This window comes from Boleophthalmus pectinirostris, unplaced genomic scaffold, assembly GCF_026225935.1.
Source record: "Boleophthalmus pectinirostris isolate CB_2022bp ecotype Guang Dong unplaced genomic scaffold, ASM2622593v1 HiC_scaffold_7, whole genome shotgun sequence".
NCBI classification, from domain to species: Eukaryota; Metazoa; Chordata; class Actinopteri; order Gobiiformes; family Gobiidae; genus Boleophthalmus; species Boleophthalmus pectinirostris.
This window is the reverse complement of record NW_026571473.1, coordinates 10985143-11007062: the sequence shown is the minus strand read 5'-3', so window position 1 is coordinate 11007062 and position 21920 is coordinate 10985143. Positions and strand designations below refer to the sequence as shown.

Sequence of the window (21920 nt, the reverse complement as noted above, 5' to 3'; positions counted from 1 at the left end):
CATTAAAACAAGATAAAAAACTATAAACATCATACAAATAGGTCAACAAAGCACATTACAACATTAAAATAAAGAAAGTGTCACAGGGCCACTCAGTGTTAAAAGCCGTTCTAAATAAGTAGGTTTTAAGTTTGGCTTTGAACAAAGGCAGGTCAAGGATGGACCGTAACTCAGTGGGCAAAGAGTTCCAGAGTTTTGGACCGGCCACTGCAAAAGAACGATCACCCCACTGCTTGCACCGGGACCAGGGGACCTCCAGCAGATGTTGCCCAGCAGATCGTAGAGCTCTGCTGGGTTAGTCACACAAGTAGGAAGGTGCAAGATCATTGACTGCATTAAAAACAAACATCAAAATTTTAAAATGAATTCTGAACTGGACAGGGAGCCAGTGCAAAGGCTTCTCTCAAACGGAAAACATTCAGTTCCACCTTATGATGTCATCTAGTAATACAATAAGAGCTCCATTGTGTTTTTAAACTTCATACACCTTCACTAGAATCATATGAATAATTTCAGCCATGGAGCTGCTCGTCTTTACTGAACAAAAGGTAAAAGGTAGATGTTAACTTGAAAGCTACCACTACATGACATCACAATGTGGAACAGAGCATTTTGAGCTTTGGAGATAAAGACAAAGCACAACTCTGGGTTTGTTTTTGATGAGGAAACAACATTATAACATTGAGTAAATTTTGCCTAGTATAGGACATTTAAAATCCTAACTGTTTGAGTCATGATGAACTCTAAATTATGATTTTGGCTACAGAAGGTTATGGCAGAGGCGGCGCTACCATTAGGCAACAGTAGGCGGCCACCTAGGGATCCCGAACCTGGAGGGGCCCCCAAACAATTGCCCTCAGTCCCACTAATGACTGAGGCCTCGGAGCAATTAAATTACAGTAGTTTACTTTTAAACAAAAAACACCATCAAAATAGTATCTAACTGTCAAATCTATTTTAACTGTCAAAGCATCCACCCTTTCACGTTAGACTACTCAGCTTGATCCTGATTTGAACATAATCATAACATAATCATAATCATATGCAATGGATGTAAAGAAAAATTTAATTGTACTAGCAAAAAAATCAAACTACTTTCAGCTCTGGTCATCTAGTCGATTACCTAAGTAATAAGACAAGTTTCCAAACCACCATAATTCAAATAATGATGTGCGTGTCTCATGAACAATGGGATAAAACAGTAAAAAAAAGAAAAAAAAAAGAAGAAGAATACAACAACATACAAACATACAAAAAACTCCAACAAAACAGTGCATTATAGTGAGGGCCCCAAACTCAAACTTCGCCTAGAGCCACTAAACTGCTAACTCCGCCACACAGCAAAAACTGGAGTGTTAAGATTAACTCTCACAGAATCAATTTGAACATTTTCTCAGAGTTTATATGAGTCCAATCTGTTCTAGAGTTAATTTAACATTTTTTGGAAATGTTAATTAAGTAACACTGGACCAAAGTTCCTGTTTAACCCGGAAATCAAGAGTTATATTAAGGTTTTGAGAGTAAACGGACAACACTTTGTATAGTTATCCTGATTTAGCTAAACAACACACAGAGGTGTTTTATTTTTGCACTTTATTTTAGTTCATTTAAGATTAAATTATGTACAAAACTGGTTTAAACTGGTCTTCTCTCAGGGGAGTTTGAAGTGGTGGGTGGGAGGAGCCAAATTAACACTAAGGGAAGTTGAATTAACACTAAGGGAAGTTCAGTTATCTTCAACCATATCAACTCTGGCAAATACAACAACTCTAACATTTTACCCTGAAATTTTAACCCTCCAGTTTTTGCTGCGCACTGAGTTATGGTGTGACTGTTTTGTCACATTACCCACCCCGAGCTATTTGGTTAGACAAGAAGTCAGTTGTACAGTTAACTGAATCTTTCTCATGTGCTCTCCAGGCTGTTACTAGTGGATGCAAAGTATGAACTGATTTGTTATAATGACGAGTTATTAGACAGCATCAGATTAATAACATGTTCTATTATGTAGGCAGTAATTAAACAGGTAGTAATTTGCAGCTATAGAAATTCAATGTCATCTAACAAGAAAATCCCAATAATGACCCAAATGATGGCTTTCTCAGCGCTTTTCTCTTGACCCTGTGCATTAGTGAGTGTGAGAGAGAGGGATGTATTATCGATTCCATCTGCATTATTTTGCCTTGTTTGAACCTGGTACAAATGTTGTATTTATCAGGCAGACAAATTCACAGATGGTTATGGACTTTTAATGGCTTTCACTCAAACTCATTATCATTTGTTAAATCAGATGGATTAGTCACGTGGAAGAATTAATGCACTACAAATTAACATATGACATGCTGCTGGCTATTCTACAAAGATACTGATTTTTAACACCGTTTGGGAATGTTAGTTAAAGTGCCCATATTTCTGATCTTTGTTATAATGTTGTTTCCACATCACAAACAGACCTGGAGTTGTGTTTTGTTTCGTTCACACATGTTTTAACACACAAGCCCTGCATATTTAACATGAGTTTGTCTCTCAACCTGAAAACACTCCAACAGATGAAAACAGATGAAACATATGTAGGAGAATTACCGTATTTTCGGGACTATAAGCCGCTCTGGACTATAAGTCGCACCAGGCAAAAAATGTGTAATGAAGAGGAAAAAAAAAAACATATATAACTCACACTGGACTATAAGTTGCACTTTCAGGGGTAAATATATTTTATAAAATCAAAGACCAGGAACCGACAATTCATATTGAAAGGCAAGTTATAGTAATAACAATAGAATAGAGAACAACAGACTGTTAACGTCACATATGAACAGTTCTTCTGGTAACTATAGCATAAACAACAGAACAGAACAAGTTTATCAAACTCTCCATCTCACTCTAAATCACTAAATCCATTGAATTCTTCATCCTCAGTGTCACTTCTGAGCAACTCCTCGCAACCTCCAGAGGTAAACGGAGCTTCCTTTTCTGTGTAGCTGTCGTCAGACTCAGCATCAGTTCCAGTTAGAATTATTCCAGCCTTTCTGAATCCCGACAGGATGGTTTCACTTGTCACTGAAGTCACATAAATTTAAACATTTCAGTGGTACAGAGGTAATGGTGCGATTGACTGACATGATACAGACAGGACAGAGGCTCTTTCTGCAAGAGACATGCACAGTAGAACCAAATGAGAGTGGTACAGGAGTAATAGGAGTAGCAGATACTGACACACAAGCCTAGAGCGCCCTCTCAAGACTGTCAGTGTGAAAATTTTAATATGTAAGTCGGTATATAAATCACACCGGAGTATAAGTCGCAGGACCACCCAAACCATGAAAAAAAGTGTGACTTATAGTCCAAAAAATACAGTTTCTGAGATGAAAAAAAGTAAAAAAAACCTCAAACCTTCTGCAGCATTTTGTCACATAAAGAATGTATTATCAAAGGCAATTCAGAGTTCAGAGGGTGTAAATAATGATTTAATTATATATTTTGTGGATTTAATTACCATTAATGGATAAATTAGATGAATTCCACAGCTTCTACAAGGGCCACTGCTAGTACTTTTATTCTTATTACTACCTTCAAATTAACCCTCAAGGTCAGAAATCACTTGAGTCATCATCAGCTCAACCAACAACATCAGCAAATAAATGGATCAAAGCACCATTCAAATAATATACACTTCTAAAATATACAAATCTTTACACATCTACCACATGCTCCTTAGTCGTGGCCTTGCAGCAGAATCCTACAGTCTGTATGTGTCTATTGCCGCTTCTTATTTCTCTTTCCTTGCTTCCTTCTCCTTGATTCCTCTCCTCGAATCTCTACTTTTCAGCTGTCAATCAAATGTGTCATATTAAGCGGTGTCCCAAAGAAAATCACGGAATGAAGGAGTAAACACGAGGGAGTCTTCAGGAGGCAGACATCAGATAAAAGAATCAAACTTTATTAGTCTCAGTGAGGAGTTTATGTCCTCTCTCCTCTCTGTGTCTCCTCTGTGGGCGGGACTCGAGGAGAGGAATCAAGGAGAAGGAAGCGAGGAAAGAGTAATGAGACGTGACCTATGTGTGTATTTGGGAGGTGACATCAACCACGCCCCCTTGTGGTCCCCTCTGCACACGCCCACGCCGCACTCACAGACATGACAGCAGCCGTGTACATATGACATTATACAAGCAGAAAAACAGCAGAAAGCACAGAGCCAGAGATAAGCATTTTAAAGACAGGAGCACCCAGACTACATGTGTGTACACGGACTCAAATGAGTGTATGGAGGCCAGTTAAAGGTGCATTGTGTCACTTTTCCGGTAGAGGGTGCGTCACCTGCTTGTTTCCATGGGGCTTTTACTGTTTTGCCTTTGTGATTATTCGGCAGCACGGAAATAAACTTGGTAATCACAATTTAGGTGGGTTAATTTTCAGATCTCTGGAGAAGCAAACCTACACATAGTAAGAATTCATGTTTGTTTAGTAGCGGTGTAACGTAAGCAAAAATCATAGTTTGGTACATACCTCAGTTTTGAGCCATGGTTTGGTTTATTTTCAGTATGTGAATAAATATGAAAAAACATTTCCTTGTTGTTTATTTATGTATTTATTAAACTAACAATTTGTTTTAACATTATACAAACGGGAAAATAAAATAAATGGAAAATTGGTTGTTAAATAAAGTTAAATAAAATATTCTCAAATAAGCAACAATTTGGGGGGGACCACAACCTGGCCCCCCATGAGCCATCCGTGGGGGCTTGTGTGATGATTGGGTGAATATTTTAGGCCGCAGATGGTTCAGAAATTGCCGAAATTGCCATCCTTAATAATGGCATGACCTTTCAATTGACCCGTGTGACCTCATATGATCTCGGATTGTCACCAAAGTTTTTTTTGTGGCATCGAACACGGGGGCTTGACCCACGCACCAAATTTGGTGACAATCGGACCATAAATGGCGGATTTATCACAGGTAGACAGACACACAGCGTGAATATAAAACGTGGTCAACCCTTCGGGGACCAGGTAATAATCATGCATCAGTTTTATATAACGCTTTTCTGGGCACTCAAAAACATTTTACAGAGCATTGTTCATTCATTAACCCCTCCAACCATCACCATCACTCACATTCACACCATTTTCGTACTAGGCAATGTGGATGTAGTGCCTTGCCTAAGGATATAACAACAGTTTTTGCGGTGGGCGCCCCACTGTGGCAACTGATTTTCCCAGCGGCCCCCCATCCAAGTACTAACCAGCCCCGGCCTTGCTGAGCTTCTGAGACTTGACGAGATCAGCCTTTGACAAGCTGGTAAGGCCACAAAAAGAGAGGAAAGTGAGGACAGCAAAGACTGTAGTTTTGCCAGGATTCACGTGGTTCGGAAGGATGTAGTGAAGGTGGGGGGCAATTGTTGTCAAGGTGGCCGCCCTAACTATAAAGCGCTGTGGGAAACACTGCCATATCAACCACAGACGAGCTCGTGAATGTTAAAGAGCCAAGCCTTCCCTGTAGCTGCACATGTAGTGGCAGTAAACACACACAAATTGCACAAATTCACTTGTGCACAGCCCTGCACAGAACCAAACTTCCCGTATGAAGACAAGCAAATAGCGGACCTTCTACTTTAGTTATTTGGTGCATTTTTAAGGATGTAACAAGACAGTTGATTAGATCTTGGAAAAAAGTAATATTGTAATTGTAATCATGACTACTAAAAATATTAGTATGTCAAAAGTCTGCCTGTATTTGAAGAATCATTTTAATGCATTAGCACGGTTTATGACTCATGTTTTTAAAAGCTTAAATGTCCTTGCTCTTGTTTTTGTGGGGTAAAACAAGCTCCCCTATCATTCAAAAGATAATTCACTGTTTATTTTAGTTACAACCTTTTTAAATTGATTGGAGTAATAGTTGTAATCACATTGAATCACATTTTAATTAAATACTCAGCTCTTAATTCAAGATAACTTCAGTCTTCTTTGTTGTGCTGTGCTCATTGCTTTTTCAGTGCCTAATGGACACCCACACTCTCTTAACAGTCAAGTGAGTGACACATTAATTAGACCATATGGCCATGCACTCCTCCATTATAAAGAGGTTCTGGACTCGTGTCAACATTATATACTCCTATAGGGTCAACTACACTACAGCCTGAATACTGTGGAAAATACTTACTTTTTGGAGAGTACTCAATTTTGTATCAAAAATCTACTTAACTAAAAGCATTAAAGTACCCGTTTAAAAATGTACTTAAAGAGTAGAAAGCCAATGTATTTTGCACAGATTTTGAGATCTAATATAGCTTCATATATATTGATTTTAATAAAAGACTCTTGCTCAGTTTTGTTCAACAGAAACAATTGAATCAATAGTTTGTTTTTTAGCATTTTTGAATTGTATATTTGTGTTTGCTCAAACTATAAATGCGTTAAAATAAACCTCTGCCTTTTCAGCAGGTCTCAGACAACAATAAATAATATTTATGGCCCAGTAAGTGTAGTGTAGTGTGTATTGTGTAGTGTAGTGTGTATTGTGTATTGTAGTGTGTAGTATAGTTTATATTATATAGTGTGTTGTGTAGTGTATAGTTTAATGAGTCATATAGTGTATAGTGTGTACTGCTTATTGTGTAGTATGTAGTATAGTGTATACTGTATAGGGTGCAATGTAGTGTGTAGTATATTGTGTAGTGTGTAGTATAGTATGTTGTATAATGTGTAGTGTAGGGAGTAGTGTAGTGTGTAGTATAGTGTATAGTGTGTTGTGTAGTGTGTAGTGTAGTGCAGTGTAGTGTGTATTATGTAGTGTAGTGCGTAGTATAGTGTGTAGTGTGGTGTATACTGTATTGTGTGTAGTGTATATTGCATATTGTGTAGTATAGTGTGTAGTGTGTGTGTGTAGTGTAAGTAAAAAGTATCCACTCTAAAATGCACTTAAGTAAAGTACATACTTATAATTTATATTTATGTACAATATTTTACTACTTTCACTTCCGTTACGTTCTAGCTCTAACTGTAAGTCGAGCTGACTAACTTTCACTTCACACAACATCAACTTTTTATTTGAAAGTTTAGTGCGTTTCTATAAATACTGTATAATGTCTATTTGGAATGAGCGCAGTCAGATGAATATGCAGTAGCTTTACATAACCAAAACAAGATTACATTGAGAAGGTGGAAAGGCAGATGTCTGACAAAGTTACTCTGCTCAAACTTACAATGTTAATCTCTATTGTTATTAATAATATAAAGTGTTAGCTTGGAGCTTCTTTTTGCCCATTATTCAACATCATTTATTGAAGTCACACTTGCTGCACTTGGCTTTTGACTATTTCAGAAATGCTTCGGGACTATCGATAGTTTTCAGAAGTAAAAGCCTGGACTTTTTGTTTCATGTGGATAGACCCAGAGATACTACACTTAAACTACATATCAGATGCCAAACTAGTACTGATGTAACGATATCCAAATCTCACGATATGATATTTATTGCGATATCGTGGGAAAGCTCATGATATGGTGGAGATGCTCACGATTAGGGATGTAACAATATCCAAATCTCCCGGTACAATATTTTCATGATAAACATCTCGCAGTACGATATTTATTGTGATATTTTGTGGAGGCTTACAAAACTGTTTCTACTATGCTACTTTTTCCTCTTAAAATGCCTTGACAAGACTTAATCCAAAGAACTAAGACTTAAAAGTGTTATTTCTTCAAGTAGTCTACACTGAAATGGAGCAAAGGATAATGGTTTATGTAGTTCCCTCTGTCATTTTTGAGCTATTGCTGCACCATAACTCTTAATTTGAGCAAAGAGGCTTGTAATTCGATATATCGTATTTTCCACACTATAGGGCGCACTCAAAAGCCTCCAACCCCATCAAAAAACAACGTGCACCCCTCAATCCAGAGCGCCCTATACACGAATCCACTCGGGTGTCCCAGCACGACTTCAATAAACTACAAAGACGCACCACCCACAGCACAAGCAAACACGCACGGAGCAGACAGCGCCCGTGCAGTGAAACACAACCGCAGCCAGAGTCATCACTCCACACGGACGAGGAATGGAACGGAGGAACGAACCGAAAAAGCGAGTGCAATGTGCCACTTCTAGCCACAACTGAACAACTGAGTCACTGCGAACACGGCAACAATCCAGCGGTCCCAGACAGCACCCTCCTTACACGCCGCAACTGAACAAAGCCCAGAGTCACCGTGAACGCGCCAAACAAAGTCCCACTGAGCCATCCAACTGTTCTGTTTCATTTAAAGTCCGGTGTGGTTTATTTGTGAAAAAAGTTCGAAAATAGACCATTCAATGACACGATATTATTGTGAGAACTTTGACGATACGACATTGAAATATTTCAGTTATTGTTAAACTAGAGACCTCTATCTCAGTATCATAACATATAAACATTATAGACACAATATTATGATGGCACATCAAGCCAACATCAATGTTATTGCTGCATTAACATAATTAACAATTCAGAACTAAATATTAAATCTAAAACACCCGAGTGAATTCGTGTATAGGGAGCTCTGGATTGCGGAGCGGGCAGTTGTTTTTTGATGGGGTTGGAGGCTTAAGAGCGCCCCCTATAGCCCGGAAAATACGGTATTAGCTCTAACTTCTGTTCTTCTACACAGTATAGAAGATAGCTCATGTTTTCTTCCATATCCTTCCATCACTATACAAATGAACAAAACTAAATATTATATCTCTGGAATGGTGAAATGTCCTCAAAATGGCGCCTCTGCAGGTAACCAAACCTTATTAATTGATCCATCTTCTCTACTCACACACAGTCAGGGTTAGCTGGTTCCACAGACATGCTCTCCTCGTGTGTTCTTCCATATCCTCCAAACATCTGTCTCCATAATGGTCACAAGCAGCAGTGCGACGCAGACAGCAGGTTAATGTGAATGAGAAATGGCCACATTATATCAAACCACTGTTCCACAACTCTGCAAATGACAATCTGTTATTACCAGCCCTCCCCAGGATTTGTCACAATTACACAGGCTCAGATGTACTGTACAGGAGTGCCATACGATTATGTCATTAGAGTTCGCTCTTCGCATACCTTTATTTGTCATTCCCTTGTTATCTCCAGAGAGGCGCTCGTAATTTATATCAGAGCGTGGAATTCATTTCATTTGATATTTAAATTTAGATTTCACTTTTTTTTACATGAAAATATGAAAAGTGTTTTTTGCTAATCATTTTCAGTGATAAATAAAATAGTGGAGGAAATTTGAATTAGAAAGTAGTAGTAGTAATAGTAGTAATAGTAGCAGGAGTAGCCATATTTATTACTTAAACTTTATACCTTGAAAACACACTTTCTTACTGTTAGAAGTGTCATCTCTGCACAGATCTGACCTGTAACTTGCTTGTTCGTAGTAGTAGTAGTAGTAGTAGTCGTCGTTGTAGTCGTTGTAGTTATAGTTGTAGTAGTAATTGTTGTAGTTAACCATAAATATCAGTATCAGCACAAGTATTAGTAGTCATAGTAGTACTAGTAGTTGTAATAGTAAGAGTAGTAGGTGTAGTAGTTGTTGTAGTAGTTGTAGTCATAGTAGTTGTAGTAGTAGCAGTAGCAATAGTTGTTGTAGTCGTTGTAGTTGCTGTAGTAGTAGTTATAGTTTTAGTTAACCATAAGTATCAGTGTCAGCACAAGTATCAGTAATCGTAGTTGTAGTTGTAGTTGTAGTCGTAGTAGTAGTAGTAGTTGTTGTAGTCGTTGAAGTTGTTGTAGTTGTAGTTAACCATAAGTATCAGTATCAGCACAAGTATTAGTAGTCATAGTAGTACTAGTAATAGTAGTAGTAGTAGGTGTAGTAGTTGTTGTAGTAGATGTAGTCATAGCAGTTGTAGTTGTAGTAGTAGCAGTAGTTGTTGTAGTCATTGTAGTTGCTGTAGTAATAGTTGTAGTAGTAGTTATAGTTGTGGTTAACCATAACTATCAGTGTCAGCACAAGTATCAGTAGTCATAGTAGTAGTAGTAGTAGTAGTAGTAGTAGTAGTAGTAGTAGTAGTTGTTGTTGTTGTTGTAATTGTTGAAAGTTGTTGTAGTAGTAGTTGTACTTGTAGTTAACCATAAGTATCAGTATCAGCACAAGTATTAGTAGTCATAGTAGTACTAGTAATAGTAGTAGTAGTAGTAGTTGTTGTAGTCGTTGTAGTTGCTGTAGTAATAGTTGTAGTAGTAGTTATAGTTGTAGTTAACCATAAGAATCAGTGTCAGCTCAAGTATCAGTAGTTGTAGTAGTAGTAGTAGTAGTAGTCGTAGTAGTAGTAGTAGTAGTAGTAGTAGTAGTAGTAGTAGTAGTAGTAGTAGTAGTTGTTGTTGTTGTTGTTGTAATTGTTGAAGTTGTTGTAGTAGTAGTTGTACTTGTAGTTAACCATAAGTATCAGTATCAGCACAAGTATTAGTGGTCATAAAGTTACTAGTAGTAGTAGTAGTAGTAGTAGTTGTAATAGTTGTAGTTGTTGTAGTTGTAGTTGGCCATAAGTATCAGTACAAGTATCAGTAGTTATAGTAGTACTCTTTACTTTTTAGAGTACTTCTGCTACCATTAACAATTGTATTAAAGGGCTCATACCTGGAGTTGTGTTTTATTGCATTCACAAAAAACCCTGAATATTTAGGCTGAGGTTGTCTTTCAAATAGAAAACACTCTTTCCACCTTGTGATGTCATGTGGTAATACAGGAAGTGTTCGGCTGAGTTCTTAAACTCCATACACCTTCACTAGAATCATGTACATAATTTCAGCCTTGGAAATGCCAATCTCTACTGAAAAAAAAAGGTAAATGGTAGCAGATCATTTTGAGCTTTGGAGATGAATCAATTTTGCGTATAGAACCTTTAAATAAAGTCCAGTTTTTAGTTACTTTTCATCACTGTTGAATAGGGAAAATGCCTCGACGGGGGGTCCAAGCTCTCAAGTAGGTTTTTACCAGTTAAAAATGAATTCTTTCTCTTGTAACGTCCTCTCATATTTCCTCCCAGACCACACTGCTTTCCTTGTGTTTCTCTGTAGCAAACATCCATTGATCATGTCTGCCTCCATTCCCTGGTGGACACAATCTCAAACACAACACATGAATAATTAAACAAGTGCTTTAAAAGACAAATGAGCTAAATAAAGCTCCTGTGCACCGTTAGACCTCGCACGCCCAAATGCCAGTCCACAACAGTAAAACGTAGAAGCCCCATAGGTCAGACTACAGGGGTTTTCTCACAGGGCTTTTCCACAGACGTAAAGGTTGCCTGTGAACGATTACGACTGCAGGACTCAATTGGAATCAAATTGGCCATAGAAGGAAATGGGGAGCAAGAAGCAAGCTTATTACAGATTTGTCTCCATGGAGATTTTATTGGTTTACCAGGAATGTTTCACAGTATGGCGTTAAACCTGTCTAGCTTTGTGGAAAAAAGAAAGTAAAGCCACAAGGCAAAGTTACAGGTCAGATCTGTCCTGAAGAAAATTCTAGATACATTTAATGCCATACTGTGGAACATTCCAGGCAAACCAGTAAGACCTCTAAGTAGAAAGGCAAGTGGCGTATGGTTTACCAGAAATACTACAGCACGCACCTCTAAATGAATTCAGAAATGCATTTTGTTTTCAGTTTTCACACGTTTCAGTTTTGTGTTTTGTTTTTGCTTTTTTACCCTCATTAAATTTCACGCTTAATTAACAGCCAGTGTAAGATTTTAAATGCAATTTTCTTTCTCCTCTGGCAAATTATTTAGAAACAAGGAATGAATATTATTAAATGAATATAAAAACTTTAAAATTGCAATTAGTTTAAATCCGTGTATCATTCGTCCATTCGTTTTTCAATATAGAGCCAAAAAAGAGAAACATAAAACAACTATTTTCCTTGTTATTTGTCTCCAAAAACTAAATGAAAAAACGGATAACGATTCATTTTTTCAGTTTTCGATTTTGTGTTTAAATGAATCATGGAAAAAGCGTTTAAATAACGGCCGTTTCCCGTTTACATACGCCACATACGGACTCAATCAGGACTGAACTAGGTCCGGGACTGAGACCGGGACTGAGACCGGGACTGAGACCAGGACTGAGACCAGGGACTGGGATCGGGACCGGGACCGAGACCGGGACCGGGACTGAGACCGAGACCAGGACCGAGACCGGGACTGAAAACGGTTTAGTCCTGTTTTAGTCCTGCTTCAGTCCTGCTTCAGTCCAGTCCTGCTTCAGTCCTGCTTTAGTCCTGCTTCAGTCCTGCTTCAGTCCTGCTTCAGTCCTGGTTTAGTCCGTATGCGGTGGTAATGTCCAGCATCACAGTTTAAGTCAAGTTCATTTCAACACAAAATTGAAAACTGAAAAAACAAATTGTTGTCCATTTTTTCATTTTGTTTCAGAGACAAATAATGAAGAAAACAGTTGTTTTTTCGTTTTCTTATTTTTGGTTTTATATTGAAAAACGAATGAACGAGTGATACACAGATTGGTTTATAATGAGTCAGCTGGAAGAATCCATGGCAAAGGGGAAGTTCAATTTGTCAACTGGACAAAAGTTTACTTTGGTTTAAAATGTTTTGCAGCTCATCCAAGCTGCTTCTTCAGTTCTGGTCAAAATGCTGGTGGACACTACCTTATATCTGCCTACAGGGAGGAGCCAACTACCCTGAAACTACTCTGAAACTAACACATCTACTTGTTTACTGTTTCTGCATGTTATCTAGGCCTATTGATCTGCGCTGAGTGTGGGGTCATGTTCGCATAATCATTCAGGCCCATAATCGACGCTTTCACACCTCTGGTCCTCCCTGCAGACAGATGTAAGGCAGTGTCCACCAGCATTCTAACCAGAACTGAAGAAGCAGATTGGATGAGCTGCAAAACGTTTTCGACCGAAATAATTGACAAACTGAATTTCTCCTTTGTCTTACCTTATTTGTTATCAGCTTGTCAACGCCACACAATTGTTACATTATTATTAAATGAATCTGATTTTGAGTGTTTTTAATTCCAATGTTTCTTAGATTTGTTCCAGTAAAGAAAATGAATCGATTGTGAATGTGGCATATGATATGACATCCTTACTGTGAGATAACCATGAAATATGATGTTATTACACATTTCAAAAGGTCAGTGTAGCATTTGTTTAGTGATGCTTGGTACAAACGCTATGAAATATTGATTTTTATTTTCCTTTTTTTCCAATTCAAAACATTTCCATTCTGCTTTGTGTAGAATAAAAGGCAAAAGGGACAGCTGACAACTTAAAGCTAACTCGTGCTGTGAGGAGAGCAGCTTTATGTCTGCCATGATTTCTGTGGCTGTGAAAGTGGACACAAACTGAGAAAAACAGCCCTATTGATGCTACAAAACATTTTATTTCTGTTGAAGTGGGTTGGGTAATACGAAAACACCACACAATAGGAGCCTTCAACCCTGACACCTCAGAAAGGCTTCCTCAGTAACACCAATGTCTGTACTTTCAATTCCTATAAAACATGGTGAGAATTAGTGTTTTGGATGTGAAAACCTTTCATATAAAAGTATTGATCTAACTGCCCTGTGTTTTTCTGTCTCTGCAGCCCTGTTGACTTGCAGACCAGATGAGTTTCAGTGCGGTGATGGTTCCTGTATCCACGGCACCAAACAGTGCAACAAAGTGCACGACTGTCCAGACTACAGCGACGAGGCCGGCTGTGTCAATGGTACTTTTACATTACACCTCAAGCACATATTTTAAATATAACGAGGTTTGAGTCATTTTTAATCTGCACTGATGAGTTCTGGAGTTTTCAATCAGGAGGTCTACACCCAATTTTCTCTCCGTAAATAGTATGTGGCTTTGAGCAGAGTTCAGAGTCTGTATCATTTATGCTCAGGAATTTAATGTTGTACTACCATATTTTTCAGTCTATAAGTCGCTTTGAAGTCTAAGTGGCATCAGCCAAAAAATGTGTAATGAAGACGAAAAAAAACATTTGTAAGTCACACCGGACTATAAGTTGCACTTTTTGGGGGAAATTTATTTTATAAAATCAGAGACCTGGAACTGATATTTCATCTTGAAAGGCAAGTTACAATAATAACAACGGAACAGAGAACAACAGCCTGTTAACGTAACATATTAAGAGTTCTTCAGATAAATATAGCATAAACAACAGAACAGAGCAAGTTTACCAAACTCTCCATCTCACTCCAAATCACTAAACCTGTTGAAATGTTCATCGTTAGAATTATTCCAGCCTTTCTGAATCCTGACAGGATGGTTTCAGTTGTCTTTATAAGTTTGTTCAAATGTTTAATTTTCAGTGGTACAGAAGTAATGGTGCGATCGACTGACATGACACAGACAAGACAGTGGCTCTTTCTGCAGGAGACATGTGCAGTAGAGAGTGAAGTGACAGTGGTACAGGAGTAATAATAGTAGCAGATAAAGACACACAAGTCTAGAGCGCCCACTCGAGGCTGTCATTGTGAAAATTTTAATATATAAGCCCCTGATATAAAAGAATGAGAACTTCGCACATCTATTTACTTGAGATGGGTACGTTGGAGGAGAGGGAGCAGCCCAAAAACATAGAGAAAAATCCAGCGCACCATCTTACTTGCAAATTGTGAGATTTATTAGGACAAACAAATATATAAGCCCCACCACAGTATATGTCGCAGGACCACACAAACCATGAAAAAAAAAGTGCGATTTATAGTTAGAAAAATACAGTATATATATATTTTTTGTCATATCTCACACACAGAGCCCTGTTTAAATCTCTTTACTTCAAACTAAAGGCACAACCAGATAAAGACTGAAGCAATGTCATGGAACCAAACACTCAATCCACCAAATTTTCCGCCATCTGTGCTGATATTCTATACCAGTATCTTATCGATGCATCCCTATTCTCCAGTGACACTCTTTAGATACTTTCATTTGAGTGCAGAATATTTCTTATTACAACTTATAGGTTTCCAAGTCAAGCAGCACAGATGGCAGTTATTGGCTGCAGTAGCTCTTTTCTTCCACCCCTCTGAGAAAGTCTGTTTAAACAAATATTTGCGCTTCAGGAAAAAGCTAAAAAAAAGAAAAGTGTACCGGATATTGTCAGGATACTCCTCCATGTTTCCCTTAAATCCTCTTTGGTGCCTATGAGCGCAATCGAGCATGAGTTAAGCCATACATACACACAAGCCTTATTTACTCCACATATTCTAAAGCAGAGCACTGATATTACACAAAGTTGCATATTTAAATAGTATCTTTTTAAGTGAGGTGGTGCAAAGTTCTTATCCACACTAACTCCTCGGGGTATTATTTTAGTTCCAAGCCATTTCAGAGATGCAGGCATAAGCACAGGCTCAAAACATAATAAAGTTTAGCTATACTTTATAGCTGCAAGCAAAATGGGCCACATAATAGAAAGAATAATGGGTACAAGCAACAAAAATATATTGTATTCTGCCAATCAGAAAGTGAAGCTGCAGTTTGCAATAACAGAGCAGCTTACGAATGCTTAGATATACATTATTTTACACACAGATAATATTTTCATTCAAAATACGTTTATAATAGTTTCGAAACTGTGCAATGTTCAGGGAGTTTGATGGATCATTTAAACCGAGGTACATTCATTATTAACCTTTATATAATCTGGTGCTTACTGCTGCTGTGTGCATGGTGGCATTAACAAATCATGAATAAAGTTAAAGTTTTTTATGTTTAATCATTCAGTAAAGGTGTAAACAGGTGACCGACCCTCCACCACAAAAAGTTACACAATGCACTTAAATGGACCAAAATATGTGGATGGATGTTTATGTCCCAACAGGGTTTAACCTCACATAAAAAATAGTTCCAATCTACCCTTACCCAGCCACAAATCATCTGAACTCAGGCTGTCAGTAATTGATAGATACCACTGCTCCGCTTTGGACTTTCTTGCTCGTTTTCTAAGTGTGGATATTTACACTGTGCTGTTGTTTTCCACAGTGACGAAGTGTGACGGCCCAAAGAAGTTCCGCTGTAAGAACGGAGAATGCATCGACAGCAGCAAAGTGTGTGACAATGTGAAGGACTGTAAAGACTGGTCTGATGAGCCCATGAAGGAGTGCGGTGAGTCTGCTCTGTGCATTACTCTATACTAACTATTCTTATTTTTGTTTGATCTTATTGCATAAAATATATTTACAAAAATATAATGAAGACAGGTTTTTTCTGGTATCATTTAATACTACATTTCTCTTTACTGGTCAGCTTGTACATCGCATTATCATGTGCATTGGGGTTGCCGCTCCACAGTTCTGACTCGTAACTTGGTCTAGTGACAGTATCTGCTTGTCACCTTGGAGATAAAAAAAAAAAAAAACTTTAATGCAATACTGTGGAACAATAATCTTATGAAATGTTACTGGGCCTCATTCATGAAACATTCTCACCAACAAATTTGTTCTTAAGGCCTTTTTACGAACACTTTTTGTATTCACAAAACTTTTTCTTAACTGAAACGAGAAGCACTCGTAAGAACAAACATTCAACTGTTTTAGAATATTATTATTCTGATAATGCAACTAAAAATTCTAATTCCTCCATGACTGTATACATATATATTTATATTACTTTGTGATCCAAAAACATTTCTGAGGAGTTTTAGAGAGCCTGTGTCTATTGGGTCTAACAGACTTCATACAGGCTGCAGTAAGACTCTGTCCCAGCCCCAGTGCTCTCCATATGGGCCACTGTTACAGCCCTGCCATGATCAGAGCACACTCTTATGCACACCCACCCGAGCCCCCCTCCTTCTCTATTTACTGGGAATCCACAATCGTGGAAAGTGCGACAAGATAATGTTTATGACTTAAATATTCCCTCACTTTGTTTAAGGGAGTTCCACCTGAGTTCCTCGCACTTTCACTTGCCATAATGCCAAACCCATATTAGCCATATTTGGAGAGGGCATTTCTAACTAAATGCATATTATTTTTTTATGTAAATGAAATGTAAATGAGTTTGAAGGTGGTTGTAGCTGGATGTTGGTGAATTAGCCGCAACTGTCACTTAAGGAATTTGGCTGCTTAAGAACGCTTCTTAAATCTGGCGCAGAGTTCTTTCAGCATTTTCTTAAAGTGGAAGTTATGAACATTTTTTAAGAAATGATTCATGAATGAGGCCCATTGCTGTTAACATGCACAAAGTTATGCATGTTACCAATATATATATGTAGATTTCCCTCTTCTACGCTTCTACTATAATGATAATTGCACAGTGTCGTCTCCAAAGTGTGATGTCATGAAGTGGTAGTTTTCAAATGAACAGCTACTTTTTACCTTTTGTTTAGTAGAGACTGGCAATTCCATGATTCTTGAAAAGGTGTATGGAGTTTGAAAACACAGTCAAGTACTTCACAAGGTGGAATAGAGTGTTTTCTGTTTGAGAGGAGAACTCAGCTTAAATATGCATGATTTGTGCGTTAAACATGTGTGAATAAAACAAAACACAACTCTAGGTATGTTTGTGATCAGGAAACTACGGAAGCCGAGAGGGGTCACAACAAACACAAACGCCGCAACAAATACAAATGCGACAACACAAGAAGAAGCCACAACACACCAAAAAAAGCCACAATGGAAATGACCGCGGGACTCGATTTTAATGCAAACGCCACAACAAATACAAATGCTACAACACAAATGCAAATGCCGCAACACATTAAAAAGCCACAACACATCAAAAAGCCACAACGGAAGTGACCGCGGGACTCGATTTTCCGACGGACCGATCTAGCGACAAGTGAAGAAGAAGAACTACAACGTGAAACTAATAATGATAAAACAATAAATAACTTTTACTTACGTTTCCAACTTCTCCGTTGCTTTACTTTTCACGTTGTAGTTCTTCTTCTTCACTTGCCACTTGATCGGTCCGTTGGAAAATGGAGTCCCGCAGTCACTTCTGTGTGGCTGTGTTGTGGCTTTTTAATGTGTTGTGGCTTTTTAATATGTTGCGACATTTGCGTTTGTGTTCTGGTGTTTGTATTTGTTGCGGCGTTTGCATTAAAATAGAGTCCCGCGGTCATTTCCGTTGTGGCTTTTTGTTGTGTTGTCGCATTTGTATTTGTTGCGGCGTTTGCGTTTGTTGTGACCCCTCTCGGCTTCCGTAGGAAACTCTATAACAGATCGGAAAATAGCGTGATATGGGCCCTTTAAGTGTGTGTGGCCTCTTCTGAGCATACACAGCTTCATTTGATCAAACCAGGCTAAATCAGGACATTATTCAACTGCCTTGTTAGGATCAAAGATGCATCTCTCCCCTCTGGTGCCATCTTAGGCCTGGCGACGTGACCGGACTACAACCCCGTAAGACTCCTATGCATTAGATAACACACACACTAGATAATTACCACTTAGCTAGCTTCAGTCACGGATCTTGCGCCCAACAGCAAAGTGGCGAGGTATAGAAATAAATATAGCCTAGTGTACCTTAAAGTCTATAACTGATTTCTTTTGAGCTTCTGGGGTTTGATGAGGGCATACGAAATGATATGGGAGAGTGATGCCCTTTAAGATAGCTCTGATGTACGCACTTTGAAGTACACCGTAATGATATGGCAGACCAAGCATATTATTAGTCATATACGTGATCATTGGAAATCTCACGTCTTCATACGGTTTGAATGACAGTTATCATTAGAATAGGGCTGCGCTCACCTCTAACCAAGGTCAGAGTAGAAGAAGACATGATAGAGTAACAAGAGGAGAGCTGGATACATACATTTAATATAAGAATTTATTTTTGTTTTGTTTTGCGTCAATAATTGAGCACTATGGATTGCTTCATTAAAGGGTCCATATTACGCTATTTTCTGATCTATGTTATAATGTTGTCTCATCAATAACAAAGCCGTGTTCTGTTTTATTCACACATTTAACACACAAACCCTACATATTTAGGCTGAGTTTTTTCTTGCAAACAAAACATATCACAGGAAGTGCTCCACAGTTTTTTTTAAACACTAGAATCATTTGAATAAGTTCAGCCATGAAACTGACAATCTCTACTGAACTGTCATTTATTACATTTTAAGATCCTCACTCAAAATATAAATGAGAGCTTCACACATTCATTTCTTGAAATGTGTTCAGCCCAAAATACACTACCGGTCAAAAGTTTTAGAACACCATAATATTTCCAGTTATTTATTGCAGTTTATACAAGTCGTGCAAGTACAATGAAGAGCTTGAAATGGTACAAATGTAAATACTGAACAGACAGAGGTTAGAAAAAAGATAAAAGATAACAAAACACAAGTCCAAGCTCTGCCAAAACTACCTCTGGAAAAAAGAACAAGATGTAAACTTGAAAACATGGAGTGTCCAGCACAGTCTCCAGACTTAAACTCCATCGAGCTGGTTTGGGATGAACTGGACAGAAGAGTGAAAGCCGAGCAACCTACAAGGGCCACACATTTATGCAGCAGACTTGGGAAGAACTTTGTGAGGAATATTTGATTTCTCTTGTAAAAAAGAATGAGCCACAAGTGTGTTCAGCTGTTATATCTGCCAAAGGTGAAAAGTTTATAATACATTTTGGTCAACAGTAAACCATAAACAATAAAAAACTGGAAAAAGTGAGGTGTTCTAAAACCTTTGACCAGTAGTGTACATCAACAGAAAAAAATTCTACACATTTATTTCCTCAAATCAAAAAATGTGTTCTGTTTCCATACAATTTTATGAATCAACTCAAGGTGCACGATGTAACTTTTCTATTTTTGATTGCTACAGAAATACCTATAACGTAAAAACATTCTTACTGTGAGCAGGGTTGTCTCTTCGTGGATTAAACCTGTAACTTAGTTCAGCTTCTCTAGTTGAAGACCCATAATGCCATACTGTTGAACAATGCAGGCAAAACAATCAGTCAATCAGTCAATCAATGGAACTTTATTTGAAAAGCACTTTTTATACATTTGAAATGTAGCACAAAGGGCTTCACATGCAACTGAAAAACGACAATGATTAAAACCAACAGCAACAACCTCGCCCCCATCCTATTGTTTATCCATATATACAGCAATTTAAACAGAAACATAAAACATAAAGCTCCTAAAGGTTATAGTATGTAGTAAAATATTAACACTCGCAGCGGACCTCAAATCCTCAGGTCGACTGTTCCGCAGACGGGGGCCGTAAAAACTGAATGACGCCTCATCTTGACTCGACTCTTGGGACAGTTAAAAGATGACTACCTGAGGACGTGAGAGTCCGAGAGGCTCAGACGATAAAAGCAGATCAGATAAATAAATAGGACTAAGACCATTAAGAGCTTTATAAACCAATAAAAGAACTTTGAAATCTATCTTGAAGCTCACAGCTCAAAATAATGACATGGAAGACAAGAAGGCGGTGAACCGTGCACCAAAAAAGTTCTATAGTGCACTTTAAAAAACACAATATTCACTCTATCATAAAGTTAATACTATGTTATTACTATGAAAGCTGAATATCTTTAATGTCCCTATAAGATGTGGGTTTGAGTTGAGGTCTTTTAACCACTAATGCTATGCGAACGTCTGCTCTAAATGAACCAGCCGCTGTCTAAATGGGCCCTCTGAGTTGTCCTCTACAGACCTACACATCAATTTTGCAACAGCACATCGATGTAATACATATTTCATAACCCTCTGAGTCTATTTACAGGTGTTCAGTGCTTTTACCAAAATCTCCCTCTCCTTTAGTCTATTTTTACAGCTGGTCTCCCTCACCAGAGCAGCTGTGGTACCTACCTGCAGCCTCCGAGCCTAAATCTTTTATGTAAACGTAATGAAGGAGCTAGTTCACTCACACTCCTCTCCCTGGAGCCTCTTCTGAAAGACAAAAGGATAAATGGAGGATGAGAAACGGATACAAAAAGGGAGGGAGTGGAGAGGGGAGGAAAACTGACAAGAGAGCCAAGTGTTGCACCGGGATAGACAGAATGGAGTGAACAGAGAGAATGGAGTAAGGGAGGTGGAGAGGTAAAGTAGTACAACGCGGTAACAATAGATTCAATGGAGCCTCGTGAATTGTACTGATCAAATACAAATGGTCTCAGCTACACTACAAGTGTTTCTGAAAACTTTTGAATGTAATAAGTAATTTCGACTGAGAGAAACGAGTCTGAACCAGGATCAAGAAATAAAATAGATATAAATACTGGAAAAATCAAACCACCATGTGGACTAAACCCAAAATAAATGGGACTATGGATATATAAACCAGAACTAAACTGAATGTGAATTTTTTCTGAGTGAGAGCTGGACCAGAAATACACCAAATAATATTGCGAGTGTAAACAAAAGCGGAATCAGATGTGGAATCAATGGCCAAATATAAAATCATTTAAACAAATATATAAAGAAATGACTATAGCAATGCATGCAGAAGAAGAAACTATAAAGGTGTTGTTCAAAAATACAATAATTCCTTCTGTGAATAAGAGCAACTCTCCGCAGATCTGAAATGCAATGTAACGTAGAGCTGTAACCTACTAGTGACCCTTGTGATAAATATGTTTAATTTATACTGTGGGATAGTTATGCAACCATATCCGAATCTCAAAAATATATTATCACGATTTGCATCTCACTGTACGATATTTATTGCGATATTTTGAAGAGGCTGATGTAATTGTAGATAGGACACATTTCTGGTTTTAAAATACCCTGACAAGATTTTGGTGTGAATTATTTTTGTCTTAATCCCAAGAATTCAAGTAAAAAACATATTTTTTCAAGTTGTCTGCACTGAAATGAATCATGGGATATGTAGTTTCCAATGTTTATAAGTTGTTGCTTCTATAAAACCAGGCATTTAAGCAAAGGAACTTGTAATTTGATATATTGTGACAGCCCATGGTATTATTGTGAGACTTTTGACGATACA

At 38.0% G+C, this 21920-nt stretch overlaps 1 protein-coding gene across 5 annotated transcripts in view; it reads left to right on the top strand.

The window, feature by feature from the left end:
* Positions 1-21920, top strand: part of lrp8 (low density lipoprotein receptor-related protein 8, apolipoprotein e receptor) — a 405138-nt gene that overhangs the window by 276092 nt on the left and 107126 nt on the right. For all 5 annotated transcript variants that reach the window (XM_055164423.1, XM_055164422.1, XM_055164421.1 and 2 more), the window contains exons 6-7: positions 13586-13708; positions 15991-16113. In XM_055164423.1, the coding sequence (XP_055020398.1) occupies positions 13586-13708; positions 15991-16113 (246 nt within the window). The remainder of the gene's footprint in view (positions 1-13585; positions 13709-15990; positions 16114-21920) is intronic.